The sequence below is a fragment of the Pyricularia pennisetigena genome, chromosome 2 (genome assembly GCF_004337985.1).
Source record: "Pyricularia pennisetigena strain Br36 chromosome 2, whole genome shotgun sequence".
Taxonomy (NCBI): domain Eukaryota; kingdom Fungi; phylum Ascomycota; class Sordariomycetes; order Magnaporthales; family Pyriculariaceae; genus Pyricularia; species Pyricularia pennisetigena.
Window position 1 is genome coordinate 2,342,873 of NC_043741.1, and position 13,730 is coordinate 2,356,602.

Here is a 13,730-nt window from a genome sequence, read left to right on the forward strand (position 1 = left end):
TGTGATTAGGTAGCTTTCCTTGGCATCTCAGCAGTTTCCAGATCTACAGCCTCGGCTTTTGCTATCCGAGAGAGTCTCGCAACAGGAAATATTGTCTTGGAAGTCAACATCTTCGTGCTTCTCGAGGTAAAAATAGAACATCCCCACACAGATGTAGTCCTTGATCGTTCATGTCAGTCAGTCACCGCGGCCCGAAGAGCGCATCCCCCACAGATCGTGGCCAATTATAGCCGAGCAGTATAAGTGGAGTGCAGAGCTTCCTTCCCCCTTTTTTCTTCTCTTTATCACTTACACCACCAACCCGCGCCAGTATTTGCTCGATTTTCTCCGTATGTTGAGAACAATTACGTAGAGTACAGGGTATCACAGACGTAGTCAGCAGTAGATGCAGCCATCGGAGCTGAAAAGACCCTGATCATGGCCAACCTAGGTAGGTAGCTCGCCGTCGCCATGCCCGGATACACTTTGCCCTATGCCCTGGGTATGGAGATCCAAGGCATCAGACACCTTCTTTTCCTCGTGTGCATATATGCCATTGGCCCAGGTTGGCGCCGGAACTATTGGTTGGAAGAGCAGCCGCCCGTCGTCTAGTTCAGTCTGTCAAGTACGACTCTTTGCGCGCTCACTCAATCTTAGCATACCGATGACTCGGGCTCCATCTCAGAAGCCCACAGGGAAAGGCAGCCCTTGCACATGTTTGCAAAACCAGTAGAGGAGAAAAAATCAGGTATAGCACTCCTGTAGACACCAATGGCCAAAACTCTGCTCACATCGACGGCTTTGCGCGACGGTACATGTGGCCGGCTTCGTAGGTGCGGAATCCTCATCCCGGCAAAGCGGCTCGATGCCGTTGGTTTAACGACCATCCGAGCAAAAGAAGAAAAAAAGAAATCCCGCTACACCTCTCTGTTCTTGGTCAACCCGCCGAAGTGGTGGTCCAGGGTAGTGTAAGGCGCAGCCATGAGAACATCATCACTCGTCCTCGTTCTCACCATTGTTTCATCCAAAGACGTTGTCATGTCACTATCCGGCCAGCGTCGTCAGTATCCTGTGCCACAAACCTCCTCTCTGACCTACCACGAATCCCAATTTGGAGAGGGAGGGGGGGAGAAGATGAGAGATCGAGCCTCTGACGAGAGCTTGTAGCCCTCACCAACAAGGCACATTTCCATCCAAACCGAGCCTTTATCACTCAACTTCCAACAGCCGCCAAAACTTGTCGTGCTCGACATCGCAGCCCTAAGCTCCAGGAAAAGCTTCCAGCTACGTCAGGCCGCGTGGCCGGCTGCGGCTCGAAGGAGAGAGAGAGAGAGAGAAAAAAAAAAAAAAGGGCACGAGTCCTCTGGTGGAGATGTATTCCCATCACGCGCTGCGTTTCTGATGACGACCGACTACTTTTGAATGAGGCCGCCGACGAAGAGACTCAAGAAGCCCCGCGCCCCTGAGTCGCGAGTCTGATGACGGCTTCCGGGGTAGGCTCGTGCCGAAGCGCGGCCCGGAGTGTCAAAACCATCCCAAAGTCGTAATCCTTTCCTCCCATCCATCCTTTCTTCTTTTTCTTTTTTTCCCTTCGCAATATTGCAGTTTCTGGACCGGCATAGGTCAGGGGAGCAAACTTGTCCATTTGGTGATGATCGAGTGGGCTCAGAGACGAACGCAACGCAAGGCGAAACTAGATGTCGTCGTCCTACTCGAAATAGAACGCCAAGGCCGGGTTACCTGCTTTTCAGGGAGTAGGAGATGGTTTCCGTTTGTCCAAATATGGCGAGACGACGTCGAGTGGTCGTTCTGTCAACGTGGGGGGTCTTTTTTTACTCTGTGATTTTCCCTTTTCAACCCCTGTCTGGAATCTGCCGTTATGTGACTCGCCCTCAAATTATTCATTATCTACAATATCCCTGATCTGTGACAGTAGTTATACGGATCGATCCCTCCTCCCAAGCTGAACCCGGCAGCTCTGGCTCAACGAAGCGGCTGAGTCGCGCTGCTCGGCCAGATTTGGCTGCAGGGTGTTGTCTCCTAGCCAAGTCCGTCACCGCCTGCCGTAAACATGCTCTCTCACAACTCCTCGTGCATCCTTGTTCCATGCGCCGTCCAGGAGGCAGCCTTGCCCGACCCAGCGGCCCGCCCCTGAAACCCGCCGTTGACGACCTGCTGTTTCTCCTCCTCTGAGCCCCACGGCTTGACCTGGCCGTTGATGATGTCGATCAGAAACTCCTCGATGGAAAGCGCAGAGATGCGCTCCGGGCGAAGGTACGGAAAGACGTCGCCGTTGGCGGGGTTCATGACCGAGACGCCCGTGCCCTGCCCGAGGCCGAGGCCGGGCCCAAAGTCTGGGTACTCTTCGGCCTTGATGGTGGTAAATATCAGGTAATCCATGTACTTCTTGGCCAGCGGCCTCATGGTCTTGATGTAGAGCTCGCGGTCTTCTTCCGAGGCGAAGACGTAGTTGACGAGACTCTTGCCCGACTGTTGTGGTTATCGCATTCTGCCGTCAGCCTTCTGCAGTCCCCTTGTCTCTTCGCCTCTCGGCTCAGCTCCATCGACGTACCTGCATGAGTTGTAGCTCGTTGCGCCTGTTCATCTCGTGAATGCTCGGCCTGGCGCAAATCTCGATGAAGTCTTGGAGCGAAGAGATGCCTTCAAAGTCTGCATGCACACGCTGCTCGCCCTCGCGATTGTTGTAGCAGGCCACGGTTGACTGCAGTCCCGGGTCGGGCGACGGGCCGATGGCAAACGAGTATCGGTCTCGGAGCGCAGCGGCCTGCGCGAGGAAGCGACGCTCGAGGGACTCGTCGCCGGATTCAAGGTATGCGACGAAAACGACGTCGTCGACCCCGACGAAAGAGGTCATGTTTTTGTCGGTGAGCGTCGAGATTGTCGGGCGGAGGGCTCGGCGGAGGAATGGGACGATTCTGTTTGTGCGCGTTGGTAGGTCCTGGTGTTAGCCCTCGTAAAGCTCTGCCTGGTCTTCGTCCTTCGCAATTGACGGACGAACAGACGGAACGACACTGGCCACTCACTCTGACGCCGTCCTCATCCCTCGAAACCTGTCCATCCTGCCATCTTGGTGGTATAGGCGGATAGCTGGGTACGACGCGACGTCGAGCTCGTCGCAAATCTTCCTCTTTGCGCCGCAGTCAAAGCTGACCACGTTGTTGTCACGTTCCGTTGTTTGTATTTTGATCCATTGTGGCTCTAGCGCTTTGCTCGCATCTCTGTTGTCCGCGGACCATTTCTGTCAGCTATGCTATCGACTCAACTCTTTCTGATTGGCAATAACTGGGCCTCGTGGGTGTCTATCGGGCCGGTCCGCAGCTTACTGTGTTGACTATTCCACACGCGACAAAAGATGGAGAGGTTAGTTAGTTTTTGTGGTTCTGGGCCCCAAATTCTAGTCTACATCATGTCGTGGAGCTTTGGAATCGATTTCCCCAACTTACGTCAACAACTGTTTATTTGGTTGACCATAATGTTAGCATAGATTCCCCACGGAGGAAGGGGCAGGGAAGGGGAATCTTTATTTTGACAGAAAAACTGGCAACCTACAAGCTACCAACGTGTACTCATTGGATCTCAAAGCTTTCCTTAAGCTTGCCTCGCTGGCGTGGGTCCAGCCAAAAACAACATCAGCTGCCAGAGCCAAGATTAGGTGCAGTTCTGTCGTCAACTTCATCTTGTCGTCAATCTCATGATAGTCATCTCAGAAAAAAAAAAAAAGAGAACAGCAATTGCCAGATTGAATTTTTTCTTTGCAACTTTTGAATTTTGCATGTTTCCCCTCCTGGGAAATATATTCTAGTCTAATCCCTACTCCCGCACGAGCGACCAAGGCGCTGGACAAACGAGCCAAGACACGTCAGGGATCCCTCGAAACTCAAGACGCTTCCGCATACTTCTGCGGGGTTGGATCATTCCAGGCGGCGTCAGGGGGTTCCCCACCCATGATCACCAATAATCAGACGAATTGAACCAAGTCTGGGCCGTGAATGTGCTTCTTGGCGGTACAATTAAGGCCTGGATACCAGTTTCACACCCGGCGGGGGGGGGGCTTGCTCCAAGCTCCCTGGGGTTACAGCTGCCACAGGTACAAACTTCTTGGGCGTCTGTCTACCGAAGATCGTCCGGGATCGCTTCGTCCCAGCTGTCATTCGTTGCCCTGCCGAGCATGTATTTCTTTTTCCCCCCCTATTTTCCCTCAGTCGCCAGTTCGAGGTAATATGTTCTGTCGATAACCTCGTCTGCGAGAATCTTGTCATATATTATTGTAACTCTTAGATTAATATCAACTTCCTTCTGATGTTCCATACATGATCATACAAGTCGCTGAAATGGCTCCTTTAATTATATCTACAGTCTCGCTGCTGGCAGCATTCGCCTCAGTGGCCGTCGCTGGCGGCAACACTGATGTTGCGCAGAAGCCGCTGCTGAGCTATTTCGAATGCGAACACCCCGCGTACAAAGTCCAGGTCGTGTCCAAGTCACCGCTGGTCATCTATATTCACGATTTCATCACGCCGACCGAGCGCCAACATTTGCAGGACATCACGTATGTACAACCCTTTCCCGTTTAACAACCCCCCCCCCCGAGTATTCTACTCCCTTCTCCGCGGGGTACACAAAAAAAAGTCTGACAATGTGTCCCCCCGCGCTCACCACTCGGATAGCAAAAACACCTTTACCCGCTCGGGCGTGACGGCAAACGACGGCAAGGACAGCTCGGCCAAGGAAAGCCAAGTGCGGACATCGCAGTCGACCAACGTGCCGCGCGACGCCGTGGTGCGGTGCATCGAGGACCGGGCGCTCGCCTTCCAGGGCCACGACGTCGCGCGCTCGCAGCTGGAGCCGCTGCAGCTGGTCAAGTACGGCCCGGGCCAGGGCTACCACTTCCACACGGACTGGTTCACCGACGCGGCGCAGCACGCGACCGCCGCGCTGGGCGGGAACCGCCTGTCCTCCTTCTTCGCCTACGTCGACGTGTCCAACGCAACCGAGGGCAACGGCGCCGACACCATCGTCGGCGGCGGCACGAACTTCCCCATGCTGGACGCGCCCCGCGACGAGAGGTGGTGCGCCGTTCTCGACTGCGACGAGCCCTGGGCCAACGGCGTCACCTTCCGCCCCATCGCCGGAAACGCCGTCTACTGGGAGAATATGCTGCCGACCGGTGCCGGCGACCACAGGACTCTACATGCTGGGCTGCCGCTGATCAAGGGATCCAAGTTTGGGATGAACATTTGGACGAGGCAAGGGTCGATGAGTGAGGATATTAGGGGGCCGGATGTATAACGGAGTGGAGGGTTGGCAGGCCGTTTGTGCCATGAACGAACCCGAACTTGATCATGTCCGTAATACCGCAGTAATTTGTCTGTCTCCACATGGAAATATGTGGTTTTGCTGTTGTTGGTTGAGCTGATGCTGACCAGGCGATTGTGCAGCGGGGTCAGCGTGGGGCTATAGTCTCACCTGCGGATCATCTTCTCAACAGCTCTGGTGGTCTAGTGGTATGATTCTCGCTTAGGGTTCTAACTCCTGAGCACACTTGCGAGAGGTCCCGCGTTCAATCCGCGGCCAGAGCCGAATATACCATGGTTTCGATCCCAGGTCGGAACGTTCACTTTTGAATTTTTATATTCTTTGCTATTTTCTTTTCTTTTCTTTTTTTTTTCACAAAAAAAAAAATCTCGAATCCATTGCAAAAAGCCCTTTTCGGTTCTTTCTATGTTTCCAAAGTTGTCGACAAGTTTTGCAAGTGTATATAAAGTCCATGAACCTAATCCGACGATTTCCGTTGCTATTTCATCGGCTTCAACTGTTCCATCGCGCCAACGTTGTATTACTCTCTGTTTGGCCATGTTGTTTGATTCAGGATTAAACTCCAGAAAAGCATGTCAAAACGATGCCAAGAACGGTTTGATGTTTCCCGTAACCGGTGTAATGATATGCCAAGCCATGAATACAATTTAAATTGTCTATTCACACTGTAATGATGACGGCACGTAAAATATGTACTTTATAATACGTTTGCGTATCAAGAACTTGTGAAACCAAACAATAGCAGATTCTAGATTAAAACTTTCAGATCATGATACATTAGATGACACACGCCGCAAAGAAAAAAAAAAAAAAAAAAAAAAAAGCACAAATGTTTGCCAAGCAAGGACGCCAAAAAACTCCAACCCCACCCCCCGGGGACTTAGACCAAAAATGCCCTCCGCCCATTGATGCCAAAACACCTACTCAGATCCCATTCGACCGCGGCGCCCTCAATCTCCCCCCTACGCGCCCAGACGCCCTCCATGACGCCCAGCGCCTCCCTGACCGCCCCAAACACCTCGAGGGAGCTGCGGACGCCCTCCAGCAGCGCCCTGAACCGCTGCTCCTGCTCCCTCGCCGCGAGGCACCCGGCCACCGCCAGCGGCCAGCCCACCGTCTGCAAGCAGAACGGCCTGCTGGCCGACAGGGCCGATAAGAGCGAGAGCGCAGCGTCGACGCTGGCCCGGATCATCCCGGAGGCCGGCTGCCACCCGTTGACGACGACGGCGAGGTACGCGAGCGCCGCGTGCGCCCAGATGCGCGTCGTCAGGCCGTGCGTGTCCTCGTCCGGAGGGCCGTGGGACGGGCAGTTTGATAGGATCGGTGGCGGCGGCGGAGTGTAAGACGGGAGCTTGTTTCCGGCAGCGTCTTTCACGCATACCTCTTGCCCACCTTGGCGCCTCCTCCCGCTCGCCGCCGCGTCCATCTTCTCGAGCCCTCGGCGCAACTTCCGCTCGATCACCCCGGCCCTGGTCACCAGCTCGATCACGTCCAGCCGCGCGTGCCTCCTCTCGGCCTTTTTCCACGCGTCCAGCCCCGCCGTCTTTCCGACGCACACAAGCACCCAGTTGGCCGCCCCGCTGACCACGCCGAGGTCGACGGGGGGCAGGTCCTCGGCCAGGGCCCGCGGGCCCGCGTGCTCCATGACCAGCTCGGCTGGGACCAAGGGCGAGGCCGCGGCCAGGTGCTCCGAGGGTGTGGCTAGCAGCGACGGGTGGTAGCCCGCCAGCCGCGGGGCCTGCTCGAGCGCCGTGCTGCTGACAATGTCAAAGTAGATGGCGGCGGCCGAGAAGAACTGCAGCGCGGCCTGGTCCGAGCTCAACAGCCAAGACGACATCCTGCCCTCGCCGCCGTCCTCCAGATCGAGCGCGACCATGAGTGACCGCCAGCAGACCATGGTGTCGCCCGCGGGGCCCCGGAGGGACCGCGCGTTGAGCTGCAGCATCTGGTCGAGCAGCACGATGGCGCCGTCGAGGTGGAGGCTCCAGGACCCGGTGGCGTTGCCCACGGCTACCTCGAAGCAGAGGATCTGGATGATGGACGCTAGCGTCCTGCTCCCCTCCCTGAGCCGCCCCTTGACCCCGTGCTCGTTGATGTCGGCAATGTCCTTCATCAGGCTGCGCATGCTAAGCTCCTGCTGAGTCTGCATTTCCGTCCACGCCGCCGCTTGGCACGTACGCACGTGCCGGCCCCTTCCCCCTGGATCTGCTGGTGCTCCACTGCTGCTGCCGCCGCCATCATTTTTGCCGTCTCCGGTGCGTCCATCGCTGTGTCCATCGCTGTGTCCATCCTGGTGGAACCACACCGCCAGGAAGAACGAGACGAGGGTGAGCGACGCGTGCAGCAGCGCTTTGTTGCTCATCAGCAGAGTCAGCAGCCAGCCGCGGCCGCCTGAGAATATCGGCGGGCGGTAGAATGGGTAGAGGAACGGAAAGACGTAGTCGAGGTAGGCCATAACCTGCATAAGTTCCCTACTGTTCGGGAGCACTGTGCCAACCTCTGCCGCCGGCCCATCGTGGTGATGATGGTGATGGTCGCGCGAAGAGGCCGGCGAGACACCAGTCGCGGACGAGTCGGGGCTATGCTCGGTCGTCCAAGAAGACGACGGCGGTGTGTCTGTCGCCGCATCGAACGAGTCCCCATCGATGGCGCCCGACCGCTCCGAGGTGGCAAAAGCTCTGGCCGATCCCACGTCGCCGTTTAGTCGAGCAGCCCTAGCTGACAGGTGCACGCCGTCCAGCCCGTCTGCCATTTCCAGGTCGATCATAGTTTCACCATCCATGTCGCCGACCACATGACGTTTCTCGCGCCGCAATGTCGCCCGCCGCTTGACTTCGGCCTTGACCTGTTCGGCCCGTCCCCTCTGCAACTCGCCACCGTCCATCCATTGCGGCTTGGCGTCGCTGTACATGCATTCAATCTCGAGAGACGCGCAGCTTACGCACGTTGGCTGGCCAAGGTCGCACTTCTTTTTGCGTAGCCGACAAGTCCAGCAGCCGTCCGAGGTGCGATTGGGCTTTGACGAGGGCTGCATCATACAAAGAACCTATCTAAATATATATATGAATATTTTGCCAAAATACAAAACAGAAAATATTCGCCTTGAGACATTTTCATTTTTCATCCTCGTCGCCTGGCTGACTAGCAAATGTGCAGAGAGCGAAGGATATGCACCATCAAGCAACAGCAGCAGCAGACAGAGTATTTGTCATCATGTACAAGCATTCCTATTGGAGCAAAAGTCGCAATGGAATTCATACCGGAAAGAGGCACGCACGCCATGAGCAAAACATGTGTAACAAAAGGAATAATTCTGGATATCGTTTCATATCCAGCCTTTGCCTCCCAGGCCAAGGTCTAATTAAATGACAGAATGCTTCTAGACCTTCGAATATACCTCCGCGTCCTTGACATGCTCATCAACCCCCTCCAACTAACCGAGCAAGTATCGTCTATTTACAACTACTAATTCTTTGGGATTAATTAACGGGAATACATACTGCCCCATGTAGACTCAAACTCCGTCTATCGCCCAACGGCTGCCTGTCTCTCCAAGCTAGCCGAGCTCTTGTTTGCCCTCAGGCTTCCACCAATACCAGCGGCCTTCTCCACTGCTGTCGTCATGGCAAGTCCTACAGGTGTCATGAAGCCACTGCCACTGCCGGTCGCTGGGGGCGCAGGCGTAGTGCTCCGTGTAGCGGGAGTTGACCTGTTGTGCGCCATGTGGGCCTTGACCAAGTGGCCTGCCGCCAGGGCGCTGCAAAGTGACAGCTCTCCGGCCAGGACTGCGGCTGCGATGATGCGGGCCAGGCGGCGGGCATTGTCGCCAGGTGTCGTCGGGTGGGAGCCGCGCACGCCAAGGAGGTCAAGCATGGCGCTTTGAGGTTCGAGAATGGTACCACCACCGAGGGTTCCAACTTCAATCGATGGCATCGAAACCGAAATTTGCAAGTTTCCGCGCAGGCTAATTGGAGTGAAGCTGTCAGTACCAACACGTTCGGCCCATCCCTCACAAGACCACAGGAGGAATGTTTACTTACTTTCGCATAATAGTGATGCAGTTGGCACTCTCAACAACCTGTGCCGGATCCTGACCAGTCGCCAAAAACACAGCTGCTACGATATTCGCCGCGTGCGCATTGAAACCACCCATGGCGCCCGCCATGGCGGAGCCGATCAAGTTCTTGGAAATGTTCATCTCCACCAACGAGTCAACATCAATCTTCAGAACACTGCGGACAATATCCCCTGGAATGATGGCCTCTGCGACAACACTCTTTCCACGTCCCTCAATCCAGTTGATAGCAGCCGGCTTCTTGTCCGAGCAGTAGTTTCCACTGAGCGTCAGGATTTGCATGTCAGTGAAGCCGCCCTCGTCGGGAGCAGCCATGGCTCTCAGGGCCTCCTCGACACCCTTGGAGATCATGTTCATGCCCATGGCGTCACCAGTAGTCGTCCTGAATCGAATGTATAGGTTGGTACCAGCTATGGCAGTCTTCATGGACTCGAGCCGCGCGAATCGCGACGTCGAGTTGAAGGCTTTGGTCATGAATGCCTGGCCTACTTCGCTGTCGAGCCAGTTCTTGGCAGCTCCAGCACGCTCGAGCGTCTCGAAGCCGACGCAAGGGCCTCGCGTCATGCCATCGCCAGTCAACACCGTGACGGCACCACCTCCAGCGTTGATGGCCTTGCAACCACGGCTCGCGCTCGCCACCAACACGCCCTCTGTTGTGGCCATGGGGATGAAGTAGCTTTGACCATCAATGACAAGAGGACCAGCAACTCCGACTGGAAGAGGCATGAAGCCAATGACGTTCTCGCAGCAAGCTCCGAGAACCTGCTCCCAGTTGTAGTTGCGGTAAGGAAGCTTAGACCTGTCCAAGAGACTGGTGATGGATGATGTAGCCTTGGTTCGGGAGATGATGGTCCTTCGGATCTTGACGGCACGGGTGCAGTCTTTCAAGCTCCGCTCGAGTGAATAGCCTGGAATCTTTCCCTTGAGCGAGTAGGCAACGATCTCTTCATCCGACAGTTCGTAAACACGCTTCTCCTTGAGAATTGTATCGATCTCTGCAGCGGTGCGAGGGACAGCCGGAGGCAGAGGAGAGTTGTCAACCTGAGTCCGGCTCGAATCACTTTCTTCCTCAACCCCAGGACTCGGCTGTCTCCTCGGGGTAGGAGGCGCCGTTGGGGGTTGGTACTCGCCCAGGGGCAACATCGCCTGGTCCGTGTCGTTGAATTTTTGAGCGTCGGCGAGCTCCTTCGGGTTGATTGGCTGAGTCGCAGCATTCGGATCCTTAATCCCCATCAAGGCGGCATTGAAAAGATAGCCGTTGAGTGCGACGCTCATGGCAAGGGCCACAATGATCCACTTGGAAAGTACAGGGTCTTCCAGACTCTTCAGAATACTACCGACCATACGACCGCCAACGCCGTAGCCCAGATCGGATTCGGGTGGCGCGGCGGACTTGGGTGGAGGGAGAGCATAGTGCACTGAGGGGTACTCGAGCTCGTACTTGATGGGAGTCAGGATTGTAACAATTGTCTCGGTGTTCGTGCGCTTGGCTTCGCTTAGGATCTCGTCCAAACCATTGGCTGCCACCTTGAAGGGGTCGACAGGAGGTGAGTTGAGGACGCCACCCAGACCCCCGGCCCATGTAGACAGGGAGGACAAGGAGTGTGTGCTTCGGAACGGAATCGAACAAAGGTTTAGGATGTTGATGATGATGAAGCCAGACACCATCATACCCTTGAACTTGGGGACGCTTGTGCTCTTGATCTGCTTTCCAAAAAGTGAGGTGCTAGAGCCTTTGCCAGCGGGCCAGTCGTTGCTGCTGGCGACATTCTCTGCGACGCGGCGGCTGAGGCCGTCGTCTTCGAGAGCTTTGCGCATCTCGACGTGTCGCTTGATCCTGTTGATCTCGAGCTTGATGTAGAGAATAGCAGTGTAGAAAGTAAAGAGCAGAATACAGTCGAAGAACAGGATCCAAGCGGCCAAGAAGCAGAACTGTTGAAGTCCGCCCTGCACGCCAGAAGCAGCACCGCAGACAAGGATAAGTATCTCGATAGCGTAGTCCTTAAGAATGCCGTACGCCTTTTCCTTGATGGCCATCTGAATGGCATATTGGATGACGGACTGCGATCCATTTCCGTTGGAAGATTTCTGGCTCCCGGCGGACTTTGATTGCTTCACCGTGTCAGCCCGGCGGTGCTCGATGGCGTGAGATAGGACGGCGCGGGTGAGAACAATATTCTTCTCAAATCCAATGGTCACAACCAAAAAGGGCAGACCTTCCGACAGCAGAACAACGGTGATGGGTACGCCGAGCTTGGTTGTGACGATAAGGCCAAAGAGGAAGGAAAAAACGGACGAAAACAGAGTGTTGGCAGCCAGCCAAAAGTTTGAGCCCATCCGGCGCATTGACAGAAAAAGTGAGACGAACGTCAGGTGCATGGATAGGTACCCGAGCACCATGATGATGATATCAAGAGTCTCGGCGTTCTTCAGAGTGTCGATGAACTCCATCCAGGCATTCTGGAACCATCGAATCACACTGCTCCTAGTGTGGACTCGGGCAGCCTTCATGATCCACATCTTCTTCTCACGTCCATTTTCTGACTCTCGGGCTTCCTGGCTAGATGATTCATTGGGGATCTCTTGAGCCGCGGCCAGAAACTCGGGCGCTTGATCATAGGGCAGGGAGAATGCGAGAGCCGAGTCCTGGGAGTAGGTCGTAAGGGAGTTGGACGTGGACGGGAGAGGAGTTATCGTAAGGTTATCGGGGATCGGAACCGTGTGCTGGAGGGGAGCGGTCTTCGGAGCGTCGTCCAGCGAATCGGGGAAGATGAAGGTCAACAGTGCGAGGTGCTTTGAGTTGGCGGCCGGTGGGTTGCCGGACAGCTCGTGTGACTGCCATTTCCATTCCGTATCGGGAGCAGTCCGCAAGGTTCTGCTGCCCTCCGTGAGAGAGGACCAATCGGCCTTTCTCACGCTCCAGTTCGCATCAAACAGACTCTCCTCAAGTAGCCCAATGTAGGTAGAGCTGGCGAGAAGGGCGACGATTGCTACGGTGTGAATCGGATGCGACGAGGCGATACCGGCGAGCTTCTGGAGAAACGGCGTGATTTTGCGGTTCAGCCACGACGGCGGCGGCGCCTTTTCGCCGGGGCGGCTGCCTCTAAACCTCGACGGGATGAGCGAGGATGCGATCATGTTGAAGACCTCTGGTGGGCTATTGTTGTCGTCCGCTGACCATTGGTGGACTGGAGTTTGACGACTGGATGTTCTCGACGTGTTAGAATCGGCTGGAGTGAGCGGAGAGCTATATAACCGTTCCTGTTCCTGTCTGAAAGAAACACGGCGGCGTGGGAATAGAAATGATAGCATCTTATCTTTGCGCTAAGCTAGATGCAAGCTGCCCGCACGTGCAAATTTGCAGGAAGCGAAGAGTCCGATGCGACCTCAAAGACGGGACCAACAGTGGAGCGAACAGAAAACCCCGCGGATAAAGATTCCATACCTACCAGAGGTTTTACCCAGTACGGGTGAAGTCAGAAAGCTCGGTCTGAATGTGCCAGATGGCAAACAAATATATCAACTGAATGCCTTAGTCGGCCTCGAGGCCACAAGGGTGTCGCCTCTTGCACCCTACGGTGTGGCTGTTGACGTCGTGAACTGTGTTGAGCGCAACGGGACTCGGATAGAACAAAAGCCTGTTGGCGACCAGAGATTCTCAGAAGCCGAAAGATTAGACGGAAGGGATAGGGTGGTCTTTCCAGGCCATGCTTGACTGGTGACTGGCACAAGCGGTTCGTACCTTTGCTGTATGGCAAGTCCTGGCTGGGTTCAACAGAGTGTTTGGGTGTGGTTCAACTGCGAACGGGGATGCAAGGGAGCTTGAGGTGATTTGGCGTGACCGTAACGGTTCTAGCCAAGTGGGAAACAAAACAAAGGAAAAAATAAAATAAGATAAAACAAAAGACTTGACAAACAGGCTCTCGCAACTGTGGGACCTACGGATAGAATCCTGACAGCGCACGGAATGAGGGACGAAGGGAAGGGAACTCGCAGAGGGGGTCAAATCATTGCGGAAGCAAACCAAGCCAGACCGACACAGATCGTTAAAAAGATTTATTTCATTTCGTTCCACTCCTTTCTCCTTCTTGATGGGGCAATGGTTATGGCCTACCGCGGCTCAACCAGTGAACAAGACAACCGCGACCCAGCAAATCCTTGCAGTAGACCCACAAAGATCCCCAGTCCGACCCCGGCCAGCCGCAACGCAATGTTTTTTGTCCTTGCCCTTCCTTGCCTTTACTTACATCAGACCGCCCGTCGTCGTCAATCGTTCTGATTGCTGCAGGCGGCTTGGAATGATCTTACGGGGCTGTCAAGCCTGACTAGCATGTAACCG

At 55.2% G+C, this 13,730-nt stretch overlaps 4 protein-coding genes across 4 annotated transcripts; 1 reads left to right on the top strand and 3 right to left on the bottom strand.

Moving 5' to 3' along the window:
* Positions 1–2,058: 2,058 nt before the first annotated feature.
* PpBr36_00637 (uncharacterized protein) lies at positions 2,059–3,676 on the bottom strand (the record flags this gene model as incomplete). The annotated part of the gene is made up of 4 exons (XM_029887828.1): positions 2,059–2,469; positions 2,552–2,915; positions 3,024–3,238; positions 3,557–3,676. 4 exons carry the CDS (start codon positions 3,674–3,676, stop codon positions 2,059–2,061), a joined length of 1,110 nt encoding a protein of 369 aa, XP_029751583.1.
* A 655-nt stretch (positions 3,677–4,331) lies between these two features.
* On the top strand, positions 4,332–5,289 carry PpBr36_00638 (uncharacterized protein; the record flags this gene model as incomplete). Its single annotated transcript, XM_029887829.1, has 2 exons — positions 4,332–4,549; positions 4,668–5,289. The coding sequence occupies 2 exons, from the start codon at positions 4,332–4,334 to the stop codon at positions 5,287–5,289; spliced, it is 840 nt and encodes a 279-aa protein (XP_029751576.1).
* Positions 5,290–6,196: 907 nt separating this feature from the next.
* On the bottom strand, positions 6,197–8,350 carry PpBr36_00639 (uncharacterized protein; the record flags this gene model as incomplete). The annotated part of the gene is made up of 1 exon (XM_029887830.1): positions 6,197–8,350. One exon carries the CDS (start codon positions 8,348–8,350, stop codon positions 6,197–6,199), a length of 2,154 nt encoding a protein of 717 aa, XP_029751575.1.
* Positions 8,351–8,841: 491 nt separating this feature from the next.
* On the bottom strand, positions 8,842–12,529 carry PpBr36_00640 (uncharacterized protein; the record flags this gene model as incomplete). Its single annotated transcript, XM_029887831.1, has 2 exons — positions 8,842–9,280; positions 9,357–12,529. 2 exons carry the CDS (start codon positions 12,527–12,529, stop codon positions 8,842–8,844), a joined length of 3,612 nt encoding a protein of 1,203 aa, XP_029752368.1.
* Between the last annotated feature and the right edge of the window lie 1,201 nt (positions 12,530–13,730).